This window comes from Hypanus sabinus, chromosome 30, assembly GCF_030144855.1.
Source record: "Hypanus sabinus isolate sHypSab1 chromosome 30, sHypSab1.hap1, whole genome shotgun sequence".
Classification (NCBI taxonomy): Eukaryota; Metazoa; Chordata; class Chondrichthyes; order Myliobatiformes; family Dasyatidae; genus Hypanus; species Hypanus sabinus.
This window is the reverse complement of record NC_082735.1, coordinates 26988929-27014586: the sequence shown is the minus strand read 5'-3', so window position 1 is coordinate 27014586 and position 25658 is coordinate 26988929. Positions and strand designations below refer to the sequence as shown.

Here is a 25658-nt window from a genome sequence, read left to right as displayed (position 1 = left end):
TGACATACACAAACACCTTCTCCGACAGCAACAAGCGAGAGGCTGGTAGACAGCGCTGAACAATCGCTTGTCTTCTGCACTCAGCTTGATGATTTTAATCTTCCTTGGTGCTTTAATTGGCGAGAAGGTACTCATTAAATCAATAATCATCTTTTAATCTGTACCACAACCACACCAATAACATTCAGCTTTACACGCTCCCTAAAGTCCGCACGTTAAAATTTTAGACAACTGCACAATCCTAACAACGAAATAGAAGGTAGGGGAATGCTACTAAAATGAAATAAAAGTTTTCATTCATTGGTGGCAGACTGCAGATGTTGCACGTAAGAGTGGGGGAAAAAAACACCGGAGGAACTCCGTCAAGAATCATTCGGCTGTGAGGCAGGATCTTGACCCAAAAAATGTTAATGTCACGATTTCCTCTCTTCTCCACCCCCTTTACATATACTGCCTAACCCTCTGTGTTCCTCCAACAGCTTGTCTTTCAACTTGCATTGTTCAGTGATTAGATCCAATCTGAAATCTTATTCTCTGGTTTTTGGTACCACTGTTTAAAAATGTATTACATATCAGCTTACAAAACATCCTGACCATGAAAGGCATTGCAAATCAAGTCTTATTTCACTTATGTTCAGATTTTAGTACAACCTGCTTCATTAGTTTTAATTACGAGCAGAGAAGATAGTAGTTGGGGGGGGGGGCCCTGACATTATGTGCATAATGTCTGGCTGTCATTCTGATTATAATATACTGGTCTATGTTCCATGGACAAAGCTGAGACTAGCTCTAATCACAGGCCAAGAACAAAATTGCTGACTTAAACTTCGATAATTAGAATTAAGTTACTGGTATAACATTCTTACAATTAAAGATTTGTCAAGTGCTCGTGAACAGTTTTCTCTTTTATTTTAATCAAACTGTTAGATGGTCAAGATGAACTTCTTTACCATTAGATGGACATGGTTTTCATTTAGATCCTATATGAAAGTACACCAATCCCTGCATCAGAAAAAAAATTAACTACTTTCCTCATCCCCATTGTTCTTGCACGCATCACAATTTACTTCTCAACTTGTAAAAATATAAGCCTGAAAATTCAATCCTGCCGAGCAGAATGGAATTCTCGAGTTCCTAAGTGCCTGCACGCTTCTTTCAAACTCTGCAGCATCTTGGATCAGCAAAGCGTTGCAATTCAATTATAGTTGAGACTCAGTGCTTTACGATTTGATATTAGGCAAATGATGAAGCAATTAGTAGAAAATTACTAGCTTGGTACAAGGATCATTTGAGGTAAGGAATTATGTTGTCGTTGAACCATGTCTCTGAGAACTGAAGATGATCCCCATCCACTGATAGGAATTCCAGTTTCTTTGCTTTGTCCATAGCCTTCAACCCCAATCGATCCTACATGCACAACAAAAATACATTTAACCTGAATATTCGGTAAAACTTGTTTATATCCAGCAGGATTTCAAATGGGGTAGGGATTACTTGTTACAATAAATCAAATGCAAAAAAAAAACATCAAATGCAAGTGTTCAGAACGAGTACGGCTCTGAAAATGTTGGTTTTAATCATTGTTCTTCAATTCTAGGTTAGATTACATGATGTTCCCAGAATGAAATGGTCCAAATCATACTGTTTATTGAAAGTAAACACCGAATAGGTTTCTATCCCCTTCTCCCTCTCTCACCTTATCTCCTTCAACACCTCCCCCGCTACTCCTCCCCCTTTGCTTTCTTCCATGGTCTTCTGTCTCTTTCACCAATCAACTTCCCAGCTCTTCACTTCATCCCTCCCTCTCCAGGTTTCACCTTGTGCTTCAGAGTGTAATATCCTGACAGGGCTGGTGGTAGAGGCAGATACAACAGGAGCATTTAAGGCACATGGAAGGTAGAAAATAAATGAAGGGCTATGTAGGGTTAGATTGATCTTAGAGTAGATTAAATGGCTGGCACAACATTGTGGGCTGAAGGGCCTGATGCTCCATACATGACGTCCACAATCCCTGGTTTCCTTTCAGATCTCAGGACTGATGTGGCGAAATTACCCTAATTTCTCCATTCACGCAGAGAACAGCATGCAGTTTCAGATTTCTCCAGGTCCTGCTGCCCCCACTCATCAACTGACAATGCTGCTTATTGGTTGAAAGCAATTCTGGCCTTTTGCTAGAAATCCACCAAATACTCAGTCTTACAAAATCTGTTTTTTTTTTTGGTCAATCTTTGCTTTTTTTTTTTGAGGGAGTCATCCTACAAAGCAGTACAACATACAAAAAAATGTAAGGTTTCAATATTGATCTAACCTTCCATTTACTTCTGGAACCCAGTTTTACTATATTTCCTTCCACACGTAAAGTTCATTTTTGTAATTCCAAGCCCACTTTCGATCACTCGCCCCAGCGCATCTTCAACTTTCCCACTTCGCTGCGACTTGCACTTGACTCTGTTTCTGAATCAGACTTGCTACTGCCCCAGTTTGACCTCACAGTTTCGTAGTCAGATTAAAACAAAGGTTGAAGGCAGAAAGTCTCTTACTCCACGGCATCATTCTGTCCATACTGAGGGCACCTTTCTAAATGCCACTTCAGCAAATAACACAGGTAACATCACAAATCTTACCTCACGATAAAGGTTGCTCTCCTGTAAGGTGTACGTGTCCTTATCCTGGCCTGCTTTATAGAAACCGAACCACTACAAGAGAGTAATAAAGAATGATATTATTGGACTCAGAATCAGATTTAATATCACCAGCATATGTTGTGATATTTGTTAACATTGCAGTACAATGCAATACAAGATAAATATAGAAAAATATCAATTACAGTAAGTACATGTATATTAAATACTGGAAAAACAGAAATAATAAAAAGTGAGGTAGTGTTCATGGGTTCAATGTCCATTCAGGAATTGGCTAGCAAAGGGGAAGAAGCTGTTCCTGAGTTGCTGAGTGAATGCCTTCAGGATTCTGTACCTCCTTCCTGACGAGTCCCGGGTGTTGGGGGGTCCTTAATAATGGATGCCACCTTTCAGCTTTAAAGTACTGCAATAATTTTAAAACTACCAATATTTTGAAAGTAGATTTATAGATCTTCCAAACGACTCCCAATATTTAATCTTATATGTTTAAAATGGGAAACCTTCATCATATTTTAAGAAAGCCACTCCTGATTGATCCCTATTTAGGCAACCGCAACTCATTCGCTGTACGTGGAAGTGGGTGGGGGAAGGTAGCACGTCAATTCCAAACACACAACTGCTACATGTTAGCTAGACTTTATAATTAACCCTGAGACAGAGGAGATCTGGCTTACATACCACCACACCTGGGAATTAACCAACCAACTTTTCATTTAGAGCCACACTGCTTTACAGGTACTTCAACCAAAATAAAAAGTTCCTTACACATTTCCCCCACTCCTTTAAGCAGAATCTCTTACTAAACGGGAGTCAATGAGGATAAAGGAAGAGAAGGCATACAAAATATGCAGCTTGTTCACAGTTTACAGCTCCTGATGTTCAGTTACTCTTCTACAGATTTGCTAAATATGCCCAGAGAAAAGAAATCGCAGGGTTGAATGGGGTGGCAAGTGGGTACTCTGATAATAGATTTCACTTTGAACATTGTTGTTAGAACTTGTCGGTGCAGAAGGTCTGAACAGTTTCCAATCAGAAGTCAAGGACGGATGGATGAAGAGCTGGGATACTCTCTTTCCTTTCACATGGGGGACTGATGATCGTGTGGCTGTTAGCTAGACTTTTTTCGCATGGCGGGATGATTGCAGAAACATAGAAAACCAATAACACAATACAGCCCACAAAGCTGTGCCGAACATGCCCTTGCCTCAGAAATTACCTAGGCTCTACCAATAGCTCTCTACTTTTCTAAGCTCCATGTACCTATCCAGGAGTCTCTTAAAAAACCACTTACGATATTTGTTGTTTTTTTTTGTACGGGGGCGGAAGGTTGATGTTATTCTCTGAATGACTTCCATGGCTTTGTTTCATAAGAAGAAATAGGAGCAGGAGTCGGCCATCTGACCCATTGAGTGTGCTCTGCCATTCAATAAGATCATGGCTGATCTGGCCATGGACTCATCTTCAGCTACCTGCCTTTTCCCCATAACCCTTAAATCCCCTATGATGCAAAGGTCTTTCCAATCTTGTCTTAAATATATTTACTGAGGTAACCTCCACTGCTTCATTGGGCAGAGAATTGCACAGACTCACCCTCTCTGGGAAAAGCAGTTCCTCTTCATTCACTCCCTAAATTTAGCCCCCCCCCCCCAACCTTGAGGCCAAGACCCCTAGTTCGAGTCCCATCTACCAGTGGAAACAAGTTTCCTGACCATCTTATCTATATCTTTGATAATTTTACAAGTTTCTATAAGATCTCCTCTCATCCTTTTGAGTTTTACAGTCCCAGTGACTCAATCTCTCCTCATAGTCTAACCCCTTCATCTCTGGAATCAACCTGGTGAACCTCCTCTGCACCACCTCCAAAGCCAGTATATCCTTCTTCAAGTAAGGAGACCAGAACTGCACGCAGTACTCCAGGTGTGGCCTCACCAGTACCCTGTATAGTTGCAGCAAAACCTCCCTGCTCTTAAATTCAATCCTTCTAGCAATGAAGGCCAACGTTCCATTTGCCTTCTTGACAGCCTGCGGCACCAGGTTTCGTGGCTATCTGGAAAAGGCGAATCTCAGAGTTGTATACTGCATACATGATTTGATGATGAATGAAACTTTGAACAAGAAAGGGGAAACCAGTAAGTGTGTTGAGGAAAACAGAGACATCACCAAGGGTAAGAGGACCATTTATGGTTGAAACACCAAACGGAAGTGTGACCACCTTATAGAAAACGGTGCCTGATGTGGGGCCTACTGAAGTTTATTGAAAAGTATATGAAGAGTATGAGGGCAAACAGCATTTGGGACTAAATGTACAGCAGCAGAGGAAGTAACAAAGGTATGTAAGCCTATCTTTGTTGAAGTCCTGGCAGGAGAAGCAGGAAAATTGTACTAAAGGAACTATTGGTTCTAGAGTAAATATCACAGCACAGGCTTATGTGGCTGGATTGCTAGACCCAATTTACAAAACCATGCAAAAGTCTTAGGCACAGTTATGTAGCTAGGGTGCTAAAGACTTTTGCACATTACTGTATTTTTCAACGTGGAGCAGAGAACGAGTTTGTAAATCTGGCAGGAGCAAAGGGAGTTGGAAATGGCGAGGATAGAGCGCCGTGGGAAGGGCAGGGGACTGGTGGCAGAAAAGGATTGTCTGGAATCGGGGGGGGGGGGGGTGCGTGGCATGGGTGTAGACACAAGGCAAGGTCATTTGATTCCGAACAATTGGTTTATTGATCATTAACAGAATATCTCTCGGGTGTTTCCCACTCCCTCCCCACCATCCCAACCCTGATTCCTCTCTCCCTGCTCCCTCTCAGTCCACAATAGACACCCACATTAGAATCAGGTTTATCATCACTCACATCCATCATGAAATTTGTTACTTTCTTTACCAGCAGTAGTACAGTACAATACATAAAAACACTACAGTACTGTGCAAAAGTCTTAGGCACTCTAGATATATACAAGTGCACAGGGTGCTGTATGTCTACTGGAACGTTTATAGTGGAAGAGGACAGGGGAGGACAGAATGAATATATACTATAAAGACTACTAGGTTTTCCTTTGGTAACTTCCTGCAACTAATAAGGTAAAACTATCAAACATCGAATACTTGGTAAGCAAACACGAGGAAATCTGCAGATGCTGGAAATTCAAGCAACACACACAAAATGCTGGTGGAACACAGCAGGCCAGGCAGCATCTATAGGGAGAAGCACCGTCGACGTTTTGGGCCGAGACCCTTCGTCAGGACTAACTGAAAGGAAATGTAAGAGATTTGAAAGGAGGGGGAGGGGAAAATGCCAAATGATAGGAAAAGACCGGAGGGGGTGGGCTGGAACTGAGAGCCGGAAAGATGATTAGCAAAAGGGATACAGAGCTGGAGAAGGGAAAGGATCATGGGACGGGAGGCCTAGGGAGAAAGAAAGGGGGAGTAGAGCACCAGAGGGAGAGTGATGGAGGCAGAGTGATGGGCAGAACCAGAAGAAAGGAGGGGAGAGAAAAACTAAATATATCAGGGATGGGGTAAGGAGGGGAGGAGGGACATTAATGGAAGTTAGAGAAGTCAATGTTCATACTATCAGGTTGGAGGCTACCCAGCCGGTATATAAGGTGTTGTTCCTCCAACCTGAGTGTGGCTTCATCTTGACGATAGAGGAGGCCATGGATAGACAAATCAGAATGGGAATGGGACGTGGAATTAAAATGTGTGGCCACTGGGAGATCCTGCTTTCTCTGGCGGACAGAGCGTAGGTGTTCAGCAAAACAGTCTTCCAGTCTGCGTTCCACCAGCATTTTGCATGTGTTGAGAACTTAGTGCCTTGTGAATGTAAAAGTAAATTGTAAAATTTATCTTTAACCACGATAGGAAGACTCTGTCCTCACCTCGGAATCATCTGGAAGAACCATGGAATCCCTCAGGAATTTCACCATTACAAACTTGCGCAGTTTCATCAGATTCTCCTTGTAGCTTCCATTGATGCCCTGCAAACAGGAGCAGTCATCACTGAACTCCAAAGATATCTGAAACTCAGATCTAGATAAGCAAGTGCACCCCACCCCTGCAAATATTGACACTTAACAGCTGCATACAAAGGGGTGGGGATGTGTCCAAAGGAGGCGCAAGGTGCTCCTTCCCTCCGCCAGCCTGCAGGTCACCCTTGGGCAAGGAGTAGCACCCACTTAGACCCCACCCCGATAAGGGCCACGTGAAGCCTTTGGGAGCAGGTGGTGGACGGCCAGGTGAGCAGCTGGTGCATATAACAAATTCTGGTTATGGGACCACTGACGCCAGGCAATCTGAAGATAAACACAAAGTACACTGCAGATGCTGTGGTCAAATCAAGACGTACAAAAAAGCTGGATAAACTCAGCAGGTCGGGCAGCATCCGTTGAAAAAAGCAGTCAACGTTTCGGGTCAAGACCCTTTGTCAGGACTAAGTGAGTCCTGACGAAGGGTCTCAACCCAAAATGTTGACTGCTTCTTTCAACGGATGCTGCCCGACCTGCTGAGTTAATCTCTGAAGATTATTGATAATGGCTGGGGTCACCTTTCTTGTAAAGACACTGCCCAGAAGGCATAGGCAAACCATGTCTGTGGAAAAATTTGCCAAGGACAATCAAGGTCAAAGACCACAATCACCCCCATCATACAACACAGTAGATAATGATGATGGTGACAACAAACTACAATCAAAAACAACACCAGCCTTTCAAATCTACTGAGCTATTTAATAATAGTATGGCTAATCTGACTGTAGCCTAAACTCCACAACCTCGATAACGATTCACTCTACTACTTAAATAACAGTATAGTTACCCCCTATGGTGGGGGTATCTAGAACTAGAGGGGAAAGCCTCAAAATTGAGGGGCGACCTTTTGGAACAGAGGTAATAAGAATTTTTTTTAGTCAGAATGGTGAATCTGTAGAATGCTCTGGCACAGACTGGTGGAGGCCAAGTACATTTAAGGCAGAAGTTGACAGTTCCCTATATTGAAGGATATAGAGAGGAGGCAGGTGTATGGGGTTGAATGGGATCGAGGATCAGCCATGATGGAATGGCAGAGCAGACTCAATGGGTGGAATGACTTAATTCTGCTCCTATATCTTATGGTCTGATCTGACTGTATTGAATATTAAGACTTTTAAAAAAAAAATACTCTGGTAACAAAAGGACAACCTGCAATACAGTTAGAATAGCATCTAGTAGCAACACTACACAATAATTGCCAAGCTTCTGCTAACATTTGAAGGATCTATTCAATATCTAAAAAGTCTAACTGCATTGTTTATTCATTATGCGCATGTCATTGCCATTGCCATTGGTCATTGCCTCCTTCTGGGCAGTGTCTTTACAAGACGGGTGACCCCAGCCATTATCAATGCTCTTCAGAGATTGCCTGGTGTCAGTGGCCTCATAACCAGGACTTGTGATGTGCACCAGCTACTCATACGACCACCTGTTCCCATGGCTTCACGTGACCCCGATCAGGGGGCTAAGCAGGTGCGACACTTTGCCCAAGGGTGACCTGCGGGCTTGCGGAGGGAAGGATGCATCTCCACCCTGTCACACACTAACCACATTGCACAGATAAGTTACTGGTAAAGTTTATTTCAATAAAAACTAAGAACATACCCTTTCTTGATTGATGTCTGCCAAGAAAACACTTTTGTTCCTGTAGAGTTCTTCATTCAAGGGATCATGCCAGTACTCTGCCTGCACTAGGCTACCAAGAAAGCAACTATTAGTCTGATAATGATTTTAACACACAACTCTATCAGAATATTAGAAAATCAAATTCAGAGGGTGATGTTCCAGTTATGGGAGACTTTAATTTCCCAGATATGGAGTTGGAGAACCCAGTTACAGGGAAGTTAATTAATTGAGTTATTGAATGATTGTTTTTTTTGACCCAGAGTGTTAAAGCACCAACAAGAGGGGAGGCTGGTCTGGATTTGATATTCTGTGACAACCGGGGTAGAATTTTGAGTATGGAAATTTGTGAGCCTCTAGGAACAAGTGATCATAACATTGTTAGTCTGGAAGTTTTTTGGGATAGTATATCAGTAAAAGCCAAAGACATTAAATTGGATTTCAGAAAGGCTATATAATGTGCTCAGTGGAGTTCAAGTTTAGAGACATTCTCCTTAAGTTGCATAATGTCTTGTGAGGCCTCACATTGAGCACTGAGTACAATTTTGGTCTCCATATTTTGTGAGGGATGTGAAGGTACTGGAGGAGGGTGACGAGACTCATTTCAGGTCTGCAGGGTATGAGCTATTAAGAAAGTTTGAAAGATTTAAATCTTTGTAGACATAGAATGAGAGGAGACACAATAGAAGTGTTCAAGATCATTCAGGGTACAAGTAGATGTTGGCTGCTACTTCATAATTAATCCATCAACGAAGATACAGGGCCATAGGTGGAGACTAGTTAAAGGGAGATTTCAAACTAACATCACAAAGCATTTCTTTACACAGTGAGTTGTGGACACGGGGAACAAACTACCTTGGAGACTTTCAAATCTAAACTCGATAGTTAATTCAACACTATGTGAATAGGAATTTGGCAAACTTCGTTGGGTCAAATAGTCTGTTCTTGTCAAAGAAGTTCTAATGTTATTTCAGAATCAGAATAATTACAGATGTCTGGGATCTGAAATAGTATCAAAGGTTGGAAATATTCCAGAGGTCAGGATGTACATATTGGGAGAGAAACAGTTATTTCAGGACAAAGATTTAGCATTATTATTGATGGAGTTTTGTTTAAATCAGAGTAGGCAGTCAGAAGAGGAAGGGATTTTGTATGTTAAAGAAGAGAGCAAAGTTTGTCCAGATTATATATATTTTTTAGAATTTTGGGGGGTTTTTTTGTGTTTTTTTTGTATCTTGTATTTTTAAAAAATACTGCGCAGACTAGCCCTTCGAACCCAGCGATCTCCCAATTTAATCCTAGCCTTTGGTAAGTCTTTGGCCTGTGGGGGGAAACAGGAGAATCCAGAGAATCACGGGGAGAGTGTACAAACTCCTTACAGGCGGCGGCAGGAATAACAAGCACAGCCGCTGCGGTCAGAACAGGATAAATGAAGCTGATTTGTCTGGGCCGCAAACAGAGGGCGACGAGGCAAACAGAACAAAGCAACTTATTAGAACCGAGAGATGCGGACCCTAACTAGTGAAAATCTGCAGTAAAAAGATCCACTGGGAAGTTCTGCAGATCAGGTGGTGACCATGTTACAAAAGGAGGCATGGTGTTGCTTCACCTGAAAAAGGACCCTGGCTTTCTGCATGTTGGGAAGAGACAAGGGGTGGGTTTGACCCAATTACATGGGAGAGCTTGTGAAAAGGAGCGTGGTTAATGAAGTTGGAAGTGTGAACCCAGAGTGACAGTGAACAGGTTTGGCAGGGGTTTCTGACCTGGGGTCACGAACCCCTTGGGTCCATGGCATAAAGAATATTGGGAATCCCTTCCCTCTGGAATGTAGGAGGGAGAGCTGGCATCGGGTGGCAGAAATAATAGGGGTAACCCATTGAACATGAAGGGTGGAGGGCAAGAGCACATGAAAGCCATCTTTTTGCTGGGATGGGGGCACAGGAAGTAACATGGGAAATAAAGCAGATCCACTCTAGTGCCCTGTCAACCACAGCAGAAGGACAGCCGTGTTTAAGGAAATGGAAAGACTTCTAAGGCATTAGTATGGGAGGTCCCATCAGAACCGATGCAATGTGGCAGAAGGGCTTAGAGAAGGGAGGAAGGGATTGTAATCAGGATGGCTGTGGGATGTTGCGAACCTGTAGTATTCGGCTTAGCTTACACCCATGCCAATGACCTTACCTTAGGCCTTCGACTTAGAGGGTGAGTACGTTAAAGGAGAAATTATTCAACGTAAAAAATGAGTTTAGCCAGCTGAATAAGGATGGCACTGAAGGGCAATTCGAACCTCCCACACCACCTTCCCCCGCACCTGCTAGAGGAAGCGAGGGATGTGCTGGCCATGTCGGTGTGGGACTGAGGTAGAGGGGGCTTGGGCATCCAATATGACGTTGAACTGGTAGGGCCAGGAAATGGAAACTATCAGAGGATTGAATGATTTTATGAAGAACTTCATTATAGTCTGAAAGTTATTCTCGATTTTGATGGAGTCACTGAGTGACTGGGCCCATATTTGCTGATCTAAATAATTGCTCCTTTTTATTCAACGTGCTCATGTGCTCAGTCATTGTGGTTGACCGGGGTCTTGAGCTCCAGGCAAAAATTTAAATTAAAGTAAGCAGATCATGGATCTGCTTGTTAATGAAATCTGAATGTTCAAATTTTATTTCATGAGTTTTATTAAATGTTAAGAGTGCACTCAATTTCTAAGTAGCTTCTAGAAATTAAAGAAGAACAACCAGTCACTGGTTCATTTATCCTCCTTTAGGTTTTAGAATTTGCATTGAAATTGCACGCAAGATGACCGAGTATTCCTAACCCCGTATTCTTCAACAGTACTTATTTTATGATGATCGGTTAACTGCTGTCAAATTAATAACTCCTCACCCATTTCACAGCTGTAAAACCCTCATCTACATTCTTGTTACTTACTGGTCTTGAATTAGATTTTTATAAGCACCAAAGTTCAGCATTTTTCTTATCCAATTGCAGATGCGGGAACTTTCTCCAGGACAGTGAGGCAAACCATACACACCTATAAAGGATGGTTGTGGGGAAACCGAATTAACAACGATTGCAGGGAAAATTCAGTTGTTCCATTTAATACCAGAGAATGTATACACTATTCAGCCTGATGTTCTTGCTCTCTGCCAACATCCTCGAAACAGAAGAAAAACCCCAAAGAATGAATAACAAAAAATTCCAAAGCCACCTGTCCTCCTCCCACGCACGTGCAGCAGAAGCCAGCATCAATCTTCCCCCCCCCCCCTTACTCTAGCAAAAAGCATCAGCATTCCCATCACCTGCCATCAAAGCCCCCAAAGACAGACCATCAAAAACTAACTGTTCATTCCAAAATTCCGGCATCACTCGGGGCTCTCTTTCTCACTAGCAAGGGAATTTGAAGTTATTTTAGTTTCTGCATTTAAAAACCAAGCTAGTCTCCTGTGGCAGACTGATGGCATTCCAGGGCAGGGTGTTGGAAGCAGAACCACAGGCCCTGCCTACTTCCCGAACCCCATTTTGACACACTGATTGCCTCCCAGGTGCAGAGGGTTAGTCTTCCATTGAGCCCATTGCATTCCGCACGGTTCCCAAACACGTTTGACTTTGCAGTAAAACAAAGGGAGAAGTAAAGAGGATTTGGCCACAGAGCCTTGTGTGTCCGAGATGAATACCGATCTTTATCTCAGCACTACTCTCCTGCGTCTATTCTAATATCCAAGTCCATTGACCTCTGTGTGCAACTTACTCAACCTCCACACAGCCCTCGATTCCAAAGGTTGACTTCTGTCAGGTGAAGAAAAATTCATTTTATTCCTGAAGGGCTGACCCTTTTTCTTGTGGAATTTAGGTTACAGTCAGATTAGCTATACCCAGGCAGTCCCCAGGTTACGTACGAGTTCCGTTCCTGAGTCCGTCTTTAAGTTGGATTTGTACGTAAGACGGAACAAGTACATCCGGTATTATTTAGTGTCAGTTAGTCAAACATTTGTCTTGGTATATAGTTTATATTTTACCTTTCTATGCATATAAATACTTAACAAGCATATGTATTCCAATAATTAAACCACTGCTTTGCTTAGTAATAATTGTAGCTTTCATCGGGGCAGGGCCTTTCACACGCTCCATTATTCTCACTTTATCTGTTAACCTTTAAAATTGTTCTGATCGTTGACCGACTGTAGCCTAACACTTTTCCAATGACTGATGGTGTTTCATCTCTTTCCAAACACTTTATTATTTCCACTTTATTTTCAATCGTGATCGCTTCCCATCAATGGAACAGAAACACTGCGGGTAGCGGATCCTGACCTGCACCGGCTCCCGAGGTCCGCTGGGTCTTAAGGACCCCCACACTGATTTCCCCAGGCCCTAAACAGCACCACACTGAGACAGGTTAAATGGGACAAGTGGGGGCTGTGCTGGGTTTGGGTATTTGATCCTCCACAATATTTCGCGTGGGAATTTAAACTGGAGGTGGCAGTGTTTTTTTTTACGAGGTCGAGTTGCGAGCTCGGATGGTACGGGAGTCACTGGATCAACATCAACCCGGCACGGGAGCGGTCTGTCACTAAATCAAACTCGGAACCCTCCATTCTCTAGCCCAGCGCTGATCTGAATGCGCCACCAGCTGACCGGAACGGGGGGGGGGGGGGGGCATCAGGGTGAATCTTTCTAAGAAAAATTTAAGCCAAATACAAAGTTAAACACTCAACACAGTGTCAATGGCAATGACTTAATATGGCAGACAGCGTTCTCCTTCCTCATTTCGTAAGTACATAAGTCCATAAGTCGGACGTTCGTAACTCGGGGACTACCTGTACCCTTTTTGCATCCTTCCCTAACCAGGAGGAGGGTGGGAGGAGGAAGCAAAGCACATCCTAATATTTATTCTGTCAAGTTCAGCAAGAATTTTGCAGGTGACAACTGAAGTCACCTCCAATTCTTTTGAGCTCAAGATGGCACAAGCTCAATCGTGCTCATTATCCCCTAAGGGCCCCTCCCCACCACACTTCCAGAAATCAACCTGGTGAATCTCCACTGTACTTCCTCTAGAGCAGGGGTTCCCAACCTGGGGTCCACGAACCAGGATCGGACTTAAAATCACCAGCATATGTGACTAAATTTGCTAACTTTGCAGCAGTACTACAATGATAATAGAGAAAAACTGTAAATTACAGTAATATTATATAATAGTTACATTAAATAAGTAGTACAAAAAAAAACAAAATTAAAAAGTAATCAGATAGCGTTCATGGGTTCAATATCCATTGAGAGATCAGATGGTAGAGGGGAAGAAGCTGTTCCTGGATCATTGAGTGTGTGCCTTCAGGCTTCTGTACCCCCTTGCTGATGATAGCAATGAGAAGAGGGCATGTCCTGTGTGGCAGGGGTCCTTAATGAGGCTAGTGCCCATGATAGAGCTAACTAATTTTACCACCCTCTGCAGCTCACTTTGATCCTGTGCAGTAGCCCCCCCCCCCCCCCCATACCAGAGAGTGATGCAGACAGTTAGAAAGCTCTCCAAGGAGCATCTGTAGAAATTTCTGACTGTTTTTGATCACAAACCCAAATGCCCACAAACTCCTAATGAAATATAGCTGCTGTCTTGCCTTCTTTATAGCTGCATCGATATGTTGGGTCCAGGTTAGGTCCTCCGAGGTACTAACCAGTAGGAACTTGAAGTTGCTCACTCTCTCCACTTCTATGAGGATTGGCGTGCGATTTCTCTCGTCTTACCCTTTCTGAAGTCCACAATCAGATGCGGTAAGGCTCCACGGCAGATGGGAACACTTGCCCTAAAGTGTGACCTCTTCTATTTGGGGAGACCAGGTCACTACGCAATATTCTGGATGGATTGATCAGAGTCCTACTCAATTACCTACCTAGTATCGTCTGTAGACATAATACTCATGGGATTTTGGAACTACTCAATCTAATAGCCTCATCTTACAATTATGCAAGTGAATAATTATTCACTTAAATGAAGGTATTAGGGTTTTTTAATTTACCTTGATGTTGGCCTCCAATTGAGATGAGATTTTTCATGGCAGGAGAAGGGCATCTCTGAGCCACTGCTCTCCTGCAATGGATAAAAACCATAAGTTCTAGACTCCAGTACGTGATCCCACAAGAAGCTGCATTTTCACATTTGATTTGTGGTGATACTTACAGGAACTGACCTCCTTGAGAGAAGCCCATCGCATTATATCCATTCTGCAGCTTCTTGTCCTTGGATAATACATGGCACACCAGTTCCACCTGCTCATTTACATTCATGAAGAAACTGTTGTCTATGTCCTTTTTAGATAAAGGTTCCAAAGTTAAAGAAGGGTTAAATTGTTAACGATAGACAAATCTAATATTCTTGCTAAGAATTTGCTTTTAAATCTTCCACAATCAATTCCCACTTGATTTGTAGAAATGAGAGAGAGAGCACGAGTGCGCGGCATGTTGAATTGTTGGGCGAGCAACATTTTTTCTTGCACTGAAGATCACGGTCTCTCTTTGGGGGCTTTGCTATTGCTTGCTCAGTGGGAGCTGATGCTTTCTGCTGAAATAAGTGGGGGGGGGGTCGATGCTTTGCTGCTGCTTGTGCATGGGGGTGCAGGGGCTTTGGGGTTCTATCGTTTATTCTGTCATTCATTCTTTGGGGGTTTGCTTCTGTTTTCGTGCATGTCTGCGAAGAGTAAGAATTTCAGGAGGTACACCGTATACGTTCTCTAATATTAACTGGAACCATTGAACTTGCATCCAGCCTTGGGTAAGGAGCATTTAAAATCAAGGATGTCAATATTTTCACTCCAAAAAAGCATCTTGAGCAAAGCTCTCAGTGAACACTCTAGTAGCTAAATTCTGTGGCCTTAATGAAGAACTTATCTTTAATCATAATTGGATAAGATTAGAGATGAAACTATTAAATAAGGAAAATCAGCTGAGCCCCACTTCTCCTATACTGACAGACATCCTATCTACAAATTTACACTGGTATCGGAAACAGAAACCATTGCACAAAAAGACGCTGAAATAGAACAGTTCCTCATTTCCAATTAGGAAGCTTAAATTACTGGCTTCCTTTCAACTTTGTAAGCTGTGGTACTATTGTACTGACTTTGAGTCTAATTGTTTTATTAAATAATTCAATAAAATTCCCGAATTATCGTTCTGTATGCCTTGATCAGGCTTTGGAATTATGCACGTGGCTACAGGCTGATTTGCATACATTTACAAGGCAGATAGAAAGCAAAGGGTAGCAGTGAATGGGTGTTTCTCAGACTGACTGGAGGTGACTAGTGGGGTACCACAGGGCTCTGTATTGGGACCACAGCTCTTTACGATTTATGTCAATGACTTAGATGAGGGCATTGAAAACTATATCAGCAAGTTTGCTGACGATACTAAACTGGGTGGCAGTGTGACATGCGAAGAGGACGTTAGGAGAATACAGGGAGACTTGGATAGGCTGAGTGAGTGGGCAGATACTTGGCAGATGTCATTCAATGTGAATAAATGTGAAGTTATCCACTTTGGAAGCAGGAACAAGAGGGCAGAGTATTGTCTGAACGGTGTAGAGTCAGGTAAGGGAGAAATGCAAAGAGACCTAGGAGTCCTAGTTCACCAGTCATTGAAGGTGAATGAGCAAGTGCAACAGGCAGTGAAGAGGGCAAATGGAATGTTGGCCTTTGTTACAAGGGGAATTGAATACAAGAGCAAGGATGTTCTTTTGCATTTGTACAGGGCCCTGGTGAGACCACACCTGGAATATTGTGTACAGTTTTGGTCTCCAGGTTTAAGGAAGGACATTCTGGCAATTGAGGAAGTGCAGCGTAGATTCACTAGGTTGATTCCTGGGATGGCAGGGCTGTCTTACGCAGAAAGATTGGAGAGATTGGGCTTGTACACGCTGGAATTGAGGAGATTGAGAGGGGATCTGATTGAAACGTTTAAGATAATTAAAGGATTTGATAGGATTGAGGCAGGAAATATGTTCCAGATGTTGGGAGAGTCCAGTACCAGAGGGCATGGATTGAGAATAAGAGGTCAGTTATTTAAAACAGAGTTGAGGAAGAGCTTCTTCTCCCAGAGAGTTCTGGAGGTGTGGAATGCACTGCCTCGGAAGACGGTGGAGGCCAATTCTCTGGATGCTTTCAAGAAGGAGCTAGATAGATATCTGATGGATAGGGGAATCAAGGGATATGGGGACAAGGCAGGGACTGGGTATTGATAGTGAATGATCAGCCATGATCTCAGAATGGCAGTGCAGACTCGAGGGGCCGAATGGTCTACTTCTGCACCTATTGTCTATTGTCTATCTATTGACACCAGTTTGAATTACTGACACAAATATTGTAATGAAGAGGGCATCTGGAAAGCAGGCCTTATGAGAATAGGTTGAGTGAACTTGGCCTTTTCTCCTCGGAGCAACGGAGGATGAGAGTTGACCTGATAGAGATGTATAAGATGATGAGAGGCATTGATCGTGTGGGTAGCCAGAGGCTTTTCCCCAGTACTGAAATAGCTAAAATGAGGGGGCATAGTTTTAAGATGCTTGGAAGTAGGTACAAGGGGGATGACAAGGTAAGCTTTTCCACACAGAGTGGCGGGTGCGTGGAATGCACTGCTGGTGACAATGGTGGAAGCGGATACAATAGGGTCTTTTAAGAGGCTCTTAGATAGGTACATGGAGTTACGCGGTAAAGAAATTCTAGGCAGTTTCTAGAGGTTACGTGGTCAGCACAATATTGTGGGCCGAAGGGCCTGTAATGTGCTGTAGATTTCTATATGGGGTGGATATTTTCCAAAACACTTACAATAATTGAATTTAAAATAAGTATTTGCTGTGACAAGATTTAAATTGTGGTTCATTTTTTCATTCAAACATACCTCTGTAATACTGTTCCCAATTTTCAATGACAAAACATAAATTCCTGGAATTTTTTCTTCTACCAGTTTCTTGATAAATCCCATGCTGAGAGGATTACAGCAGCTGTCACCTAGTTAATTCATATAAAACAGTTCAGTACTGATGTATTTCCATTTCAACCACTGGATGCATTTTTAAAATATAAAGTACAGCCATTTGAAATGGTTAATACCACCTGCTTTAGGGTTCACTTATGTTCTCCAATCTTGCAGCATAACGACTTCCAAGCCTTTCCTCACTTCCCCTTTCACATGGCAATGATAAGCACAATTACATAGTCTATACTCAAGCAGCTTTGGAATAAAACAGACTTTAAGTGGGGTTAGTTGTTTGACGTGTATCTATTGTTTTAAGTATAATCATACACATTCTAAAGCAACAATTTGACTAGTTACATAAATGCATTAAAATCGAATACAGCAAAACCCCAACCAATCAGAAATCCCAGCAGTTTAGCAGCTTGCTCAACAGGACCTGGTTCCCTTTCACACAGAAATATAATGTTCTACCATTATATAATATCAAAAAAGTGACACAAGAGACTGCAGACACCATAATATATAGCAACAATAAATTACTGGATGAACTCAGATGCGGAGGCCAAGTGTATGGGTTCAGACTCTGCATTAGGACTGAGCAGACGATCTTGGCCAAAAATGACATCTTTTTAGACAACATATCAACTTGCAGGTTAACTTTAAGGGATCTATGGGCGTGGACCCCAAGATCCATCTGTCCATCCACATCACAGTTAACTCTGTGCTCTGTCTTCAAGTTTGATCGTCCAAAATGAAATGCTTCGCACGTTTCCAGACTGAATTCCATCTGCCACCTCTCAGGTCAGCTCTGCATCCTGTCAATGTCCCTTTCAGACCCATGACAGACCTCCACACTAACCACGACACAAATTTCGTATCACCTGCTAACTTACTAACCCACCCTTCACTTCCTCATCCAAGGCATTTATAAAAATCACAATGGGCAAGGGTGCCAGTTCAGACCCCCACAGGACTGCACTAGTCACGGACCTCCAGGCAGGATATGTTCCATCCACTACCACCCTCTGCCCTCTGTGGGCAACCCAATTCAGAATCCACACAGCCCAGAATCCATGCCTCCTGACTTTCTGACTGAGACTGAACATGGGGAATCTTGTCAAATGCCTGACTAAAATCCATATACATCACATCCACCATTCTACCTTTATCAATATGTTTAGTCACTTCCTCAAAGAACTCAGTCAGGCTTAAACTTCAGACCAACCCTAGTCCCCCTGTCCATAACACCCCATTTCTCACAACTCTTTATTCATTTTACACGCAGCCAGAAGCCATTCCTACTCAAAAATTACTCTCTGCAGAGGAAAGTGTCAATAACATGTTTTGCATACTTCCTAACAAAGAAAAAATCAGATTTAGACTGCTTCCTTGTCCCCGCTTAAAGCCTGCCTTGACTTGCGTTTTGTCCCCTCCCCACTCATACTTCTCAAGTAGTTAATAGGATTTGCCTGACTAGATCCTGAGGATTAGAGTAACAAAATGCTTTATAGAAAAAGGCTTCCCGCTTACATTGAAATAAACAGTCATAATATTTATCATCGACTGATACTAATAATGTAAATACCGAGAAGCATAAAAATCCTTAATATGTTGGAATTCGGATCAGTGCCATTCAAGACAGAAAGAAACAGGCAGTGTTCTTCCGGCGTGGGAAAGATCCCAGATAACGCTTCATGAACGCGCGCAATTTACAGATAGTCTCATTCCTCTTACCCATGCCGTGCCATATAACCAGGGGTGTTGGCTCTGTGCTGTTTTGGTCCGATTTCCATGCTACGGTTCCCAAGGCGAAGGAGAAGCAGCAGAGGAACACAAAACAACCCGCACCCAGCACAGCCATCTTACCAGATCATGTGACACTGACCGTCACGTGATCTCTCGGGGTGTTGGGAATGAATGAGACTTGGTCCATTACGGTGAGCGTCATTCATAAAGTTCTCTCCATCCGTCTCCAGTATTTAATAGGTAACTTCATGTTTATTCACATGTCGTCAGTCTGGTAGAAGCAAAGTATAAAATTAAAACAGAAACACAGGAGATTCTGGAGATCTAGAGCAACGCACACAAAATGCTGGAGGAACAGCAAGTCAGACAGCATCTATGGAAAAGAGTAAACAGTGGACGATTCGGGCCGAGACCCTTCTTCAGGACATAATTAAAACAGAAGTAGATGAATAGCTAAATACCTTCCACACTTTCCTTCTCTTTCCTTTCCAGTCCTGATGAAGAGTCGACTAATTAATTATTCCTCTGTATAGATGCTTGCCTGACCTGCTTTCCTCCAGCGTTTTGTTTGTATTACTCAGGATTTCTAGCATCTTCAGAATCTCTTGTGTTTGTGAAGGATGAATATTCCTCCTGGGACGAACAAAACCCAAGGAGAAACAGTTAACGTTTCTGGAATTTGCTTGTTTTCAGAATCAGGATTATTATCACTGACGATGTTGTGAAACTTGTTGTTTCCTGGCAGTGGTACAGTGCATGACGTAAAACTACTATAATCTACAATAAATGAATAAATAGCACAAAAGTGGAATAGTGAGGTAGTGTTCATGGAACACTCCAGAGAATGGAGCGTGGATGGAACAGACTCGATGGGCTGAATGGTCTGGTTCTGTTCCTATCTCTCAATAGTCTCATTGAGAAATCTGATGGCAAAGGGGAGGATGCTGAGGGTCTCACTGAAGCCTGGTGCAGCCAATGCAGGGAAGGAATGCTTTTTGAGGTTGTGCCTCCACACATTGAGAGGCTGGGTCTGGTGTGGAAACTCCTCAGACCCATGACGGTTGTATCATTCTGGGAGGCCACGTGAATGGTAATGCTCTTTGGACATGAAGTAGCCAACAATACCTGTGTATAGGACTGGTAACACTGGCCAGTGCAAAATAAAGTAGAAAAATATTTATTTATCTCTTTGGTACAAAAACAGAAAACCATTTTTTTTAATCACAAGAGATTCTGCAGATGCCGGAAGTCCACAGCAACACACAAAAAATGTTGGCGGAACTCTGTAAGTCAGGCAGTATCTATGGAGGAGAATAAAAAGTCAACATTTCAGGCCAAGTCCCATCAGGCGAAAGTTGACGGTTTCCTGGTCGGTCGGGACATCAAAGTATATGGCAAGAAGGCAGATGTATGTGGTTGAGTGGGATCCAGGATGGAATGGTGGAGCAGGCTCGATGGGCTGAATGGCCTAATTCTGTTCCTATGTCTTATGGTCTATCGGAACATTTTTAAAATAATGGGAGATTGGGCAATGCCAAAAACAAAAACAATTTAGATATCCAGTAAACAAGTGACTGAAGGCTCATTTGAGAACATGAGTAACGATATCTTACAGCAAGGTGAATCTACACCTGGAGCACTGTGTACAATCTTGTTCTGCTTTCCCAAAACAAATGATATACTTGTGATAGGGAAGTGCATGAAGATTCACTAGTCCAAGGTTAGTGGGTTTGGTATATGAAGGAGATAAGACCATAAGATATATGAGCAGAATTGGGCCATTTGGCCCATCGAGTCTGTTCTGCTACTTCATGAGTGATCCATTTTCCCTCTCAGCCCCAATCTCCTGCCTTCTCCCCGTATCCCTTAATGTCCTGACCAATCACGAATCTATCAACCTTTGCCCTAAATATATCCAATGACTTGGCCTCAACAAATTCCACAGATTCACCACTCCTTAGCTAAAGAAATTCCTCCTTGTCTCCATTCTAAAAGGACATCCTTCTATTCTGAGGCTGTGTCCTCTGGTCTTAGACTCCCCTGCCACAGGAAGCATCCTCTCCACATCCACTCTATCAAGGCCTTTCAACACTCAAGAGGTTTCAATGAGGACACCCCCCATTCTTCTGAATTCCAGATGAGTGGAGGCCCAGAGCCAGCAAATGCTCCTCATATGATAAGGCTTTCAATCCTGGAATCATCTTCATGAACCTGCTTTGAACCCTCTCCAGGGTAGGCCAGGCCTGTATTCTCTCGAGTTTGAAGACCCGAGAAGTGAGCTGATTGAAACTGGCAGTATTCTCACAGAGCTCAGTATATTGTATATTTTCCCTCGCTGAAGAACCATTCTCAGATTTTGCAATGCACCATTTGGAACACAGGTGAGGATAAATCCCTTCACGTAGCAGGGAGTAAACTTTGGGAATCCTCTACCCCACTGGTGTGGAGGCTCGGTCATCGAGTCTATTCAGTATGGACATCAATGGATTTCAAAGAATCAAGAGATACGAGGACAATACAGGATTATAAAGCTGAAGTAGAAGAATGTTGATTAATAGTAATTAAGGGTAAATTGCTTACCTCTGCTCCAATTTCTAATGTGATACAGAGATCACAATCAGAATCAGGTTTCATGTCACCCCCATATGTCATGAAATCTGTTGGCTTTGTGGCTGCAAAACATAATAACGGAGAGAAAAAGTCTGTGAATTACAGTAAGTTTTATATAAATGTGTTAAATAAGTAGTGCAAAGAACAGAAATAAAAAGTAGTGAGGTAGTGTTCATGAGTTCAATGTCCATTCAGAAATTGGACGGCAGAGGGGAAGAAGTTGTTCCTGAATGGCTGAGTGTGTGCCTTCAGGCTCCTGTACCTCCTTCCTGATTGGAACGATGAGAAGAGGGCACGTTCTAGGTGGTGGGGATCCTTAACAATGGGTGCTACCTTTCTGAGGCACCGCTCCTTGAAGATGTCCTGGATGCTAGTATCCATGATGGAGCTGACTAATATTACAACTTCTTGCAGTTTACTTCAATCTTGTGCACCACCCTCCTGGTGTTGCAGCCAGTAAGGATACTCTCCATGGTACACCTGTAGAAATTTGCAAGTGTTTTTCCCAACTTTATGACTGTTTCTTTCTAATCACTAAAGAGACAGACATTTGTGATGACCAGATTTCATTCTTAATGCCTTATGAAATAGTTGGGTGTGTGTGTATATATATCTTTATAAATGACCCTTTCCTGATAATGATTTAAGGTGACCTTTGGGCCACTTTTTGTGTATTTTGTTGCCCAGGAGCTGAGTGACATGACGTTGTTTTCATGTTTTCATGACAATCACCTGAAATGAAGCAAGGCAAAGACCAGAAACGTTCTCAGTGGAGAGACCAAACTCCAAAAGATTTACTTCACAGAAAATAGTGTTTAGTGTGCCATCTTGATCCAACATCCCACTCCAATCTATTTGTGGCCACCCACACTGTTACAGTAGGGCCCAATGCAAGCTTGAGAAACAACTTATCTTTCCTCTGGGAATGCTGGAGCTTTTCAAACCCAAAATTGAATTCTCCAACTTAAGGTAACTTGTCATTTTTCTTGGTCCATATCAGTATCGGCCACTTATGTTGGTCATCCCTCTGAGAATTTGGCTATTTCTCTCTCCCTTCGTAAACCTGGCAATCTGGGCAGTGTGACTATTAGGAGTGCAGCACAGTATTCCTTCAGCACAAGAGATTCTGCAGATGCCAGGGATCTTGAGAAACACACAGAAAATGCAGGAGGAGCTCAGTAAGTCAGGCCAGTTCTTCTCACTACTCCATGATGTTTACTCGGCTCTCCGCTGAACTGAGGCTGAGAATGTGGTCTGCTCCAGCTGCTCCTGGCTTCGTGTCCGTGGACTCACTTTTGTTCTGGATGCTGTTTGCTTGCTTTTATTGATCGGTGCGTGATATATTTTTTTCTCTCTCTCTGCAGACTGGGTGTCTGACAAGTCTTTTTTTCACATGTTCTTTTCAGTTTCTTTGTTCTGTGGCTGCCTGTAAGGAGCCGAATCTCAAAGTTGTATAATGTATACATACTTTGATAATGAATATACTTTGAGGAGACTGAGGTCCTTTGGAGTATGCAGGCCTCTCCTTCACATGTCCTACCAGTCTGTTGTTGCCAGTACAATATTCTATTTGGTGCATTTCTGGGGCAAAGGCACCAACACAGGTGATGCCAAAAGGCTCAATAAACTGATTAGAATGACTGGCTCTGTTATGGGAGTCAAACTGGACACACTGGAGGCTGTGGTAGAACAAAGAACCCTACGGAAAACTCTGGCAATTCTGGACAATGTTTCTCACCCTCTGCATGCCACCTTGGCTGAACAAAGGGGCACTTTTTGTAATAGACAGACAACTGTGCTGCCCCAAAGAGGGCTATACGAGGTCATTCTTACCCTTAGCCATTAGGCTCTATAATGAGTCAATCTATAGCTGGGGAAGTGATAACCCCCTCCTGTTAGACTGTTTGAGATAACATTTTTTTTATTCTTTCTTACTTCTCTTCTAATATTTGTATATCCATGCTACTGTGACACCATAATTTCCTTTGGGATCAATAAAGTATCTATCTGTCTTGAACTTTGAGCATGCGTGAGGTGAGGGCCTCTTGTCAGTCACAGTTGACCACGGATATTGAGTCCTGGCTGTCTAGATATGCAAGCCTGGGCAGTACGATATGGCGAGCAAGCTGTTGCCCGTGAGGCAAGCTCCCCCTCTCCACGCATCTGATGAACCCAAAGGAACGGCACAGACCGATAGAGTTTGGTACCAGAAGTGTCACAAGAGTTGCCAGTCAGCATTGAACTCGATGTAGGACTGCCTTAGGGACTCCAGCTCAGGATTTTCCCCCTCGGGGTTTACTTCTGAAGCCTTCCTCATGAGCTGGTATAGCTGCAAGGGAGCAGAGGTCTCAGATCAGTTTTCCTCTTCTCCTAGATGAGCTGCCAGCCACAGCAGACAAGCCCCACCTGCCTGAAGTGACTGGTTTTAAGGTGCCGATTACCTGCCTTTGCCCAGTCTCCTGTCAGTAGAAATGGTCCCACCAGGCTTAGTAGCTAAGCCACATGTGAAGGCCAGGAGCTGGACTTGGTTGTCAGAGGCTATTTGAGGTGCACGCCATTGGGAGAATTTAATAGGTAGTGGGAGCTTGTGTCCAAGGAACTGTATGAGCATGTGTAGAGGGGAATAAAAAAGTTTTGGACCAAGATGCCAATTGTTTCTCCAGCACACTGTTGCAGTGTTCTTCCAACTGCACTTAACACACTTTATTACTTCCCTATCAGAGATAGTCCCTTATACACGGGTATCAGAAATAAAAGGCACATTACCTAAAGTTGGAGAATTTAACATCAAGTGTGGCTGGCCATCAATATGCCCAGACAATAGATGGAGTGCTGTTCTTCAAATTTACATTCTATTCCATCGAGAACATTTACAAGGAATGCTGAAACAAGATAGCAGCATCCATCACCAAGAGCCCTCACCATCCAGGCCATGCTCTCATCTCACTGTTACCATCAAGGAGGAAGTACAGGCACATTAGGGTCTCACACCACCGGGTTCAGAAACAGTCATTATCCTTCAACCATCAGGCTCCTAAAACAGCATGGACTACCTCACTCACCCAACCCATGAACACAACCCATGGATTTGCTTTCAACTACTCTACAACTCAAGATCTCAGAATTACTTATTTATTGCATTTGCACTGTTAGTCTTTTGCACATTGCCTGTCAGTCTTTGTCCTTAGTTTTTCATCGATTCTATTGTATTTTGTTCTTCAGTGAAAATGGATCTCAGGACGGTATATGGTAACATATATATACTTTGATAATAAATTTATTTTGAACTATTCATGCCTCTCTCATCTCTCTAACTGAAAACTTGTCTTCCTCTTTCCCGCTTGTGATGAAGGAGCTTAGACCTTAAACATTTACTGTTTCTTGTTCCATGGTTACTACCTGACCTGTTGAATGTTTCCAAAAATGTGTTCATTTTACAAAAAAATGTCAAGTTTATCATCATTTAACTATATACACATATACCATCAAACGAGACAATGTTTCTCCAAACCAGGTATAAAGCATTGTAGTGTACATTACACGCAATAACTTATGAAAGGAAGGATGAAATCTGCAGATGGATTACAAACAAAGTGCATATATATTGCCAATCCCTCACATCTTTATACAATATGGCACCCAGACAAGAAACAATATTCCAGGTGAAACTTTCCAAATATATCCCCACCCCATGTGTTCTTGTATCCCCCTTACATTTCATCTTCTCATTCCTGCTACAAGAATGCAACATTTCACAATCCTCAGCACTAAAGGGTGCATTTTTTTCCCCCCATTTCTTAGTCCCACCACTCCTCTTGCAACCTTTTCGATTCGGAGGTAGTGAAAATGTGAGTAATACCAATAAAACTCCACATTCCAAAAACACACACAATAGCAGACGAGTTTCAAAATGAAAGTGGAACTTTATTACCACAATTTTTAAAATTTTGAAAATTGACATGTGTGATATGCAAAATTAATAATTTTGGAACACAAGAAACTCTACAGATGCTGGAAATCCAGAGCAAAATGGAATGCTGGAGGAAGTTG

General features: G+C 42.7%; 1 protein-coding gene across 1 annotated transcript; it reads right to left on the bottom strand.

Annotated features, from left to right (window-relative positions):
* Positions 1-887: 887 nt before the first annotated feature.
* LOC132383479 (palmitoyl-protein thioesterase 1-like) lies at positions 888-19203 on the bottom strand. The gene is made up of 9 exons (XM_059954469.1): positions 18987-19203; positions 17175-17284; positions 14464-14591; positions 14303-14373; positions 11220-11322; positions 8271-8361; positions 6519-6617; positions 2625-2696; positions 888-1407 (listed from the first exon to the last, which is right to left on the bottom strand). Exons 1-9 carry the CDS (start codon positions 19111-19113, stop codon positions 1285-1287), a joined length of 924 nt encoding a protein of 307 aa, XP_059810452.1. The 5' UTR covers positions 19114-19203; the 3' UTR covers positions 888-1284.
* Positions 19204-25658: the final 6455 nt, after the last annotated feature.

Bases quoted from the DNA above. Each gene is read 5' to 3' on its own strand.
- LOC132383479 (XM_059954469.1), bottom strand. From the start codon at position 19,113: ATGGCTGTGCTGGGTGCGGGTTGTTTTGTGTTCCTCTGCTGCTTCTCC. The intron at 14,592-17,174 runs GTATGTTTGAAT...TTATCTAAAAAG, and splicing joins TTGGGAACAGTATTACAGAG to GACATAGACAACAGTTTCTT. The intron at 8,362-11,219 runs GTAAGTAACAAG...CTTTCTTGGTAG, and splicing joins AAAAATCTAATTCAAGACCA to CCTAGTGCAGGCAGAGTACT.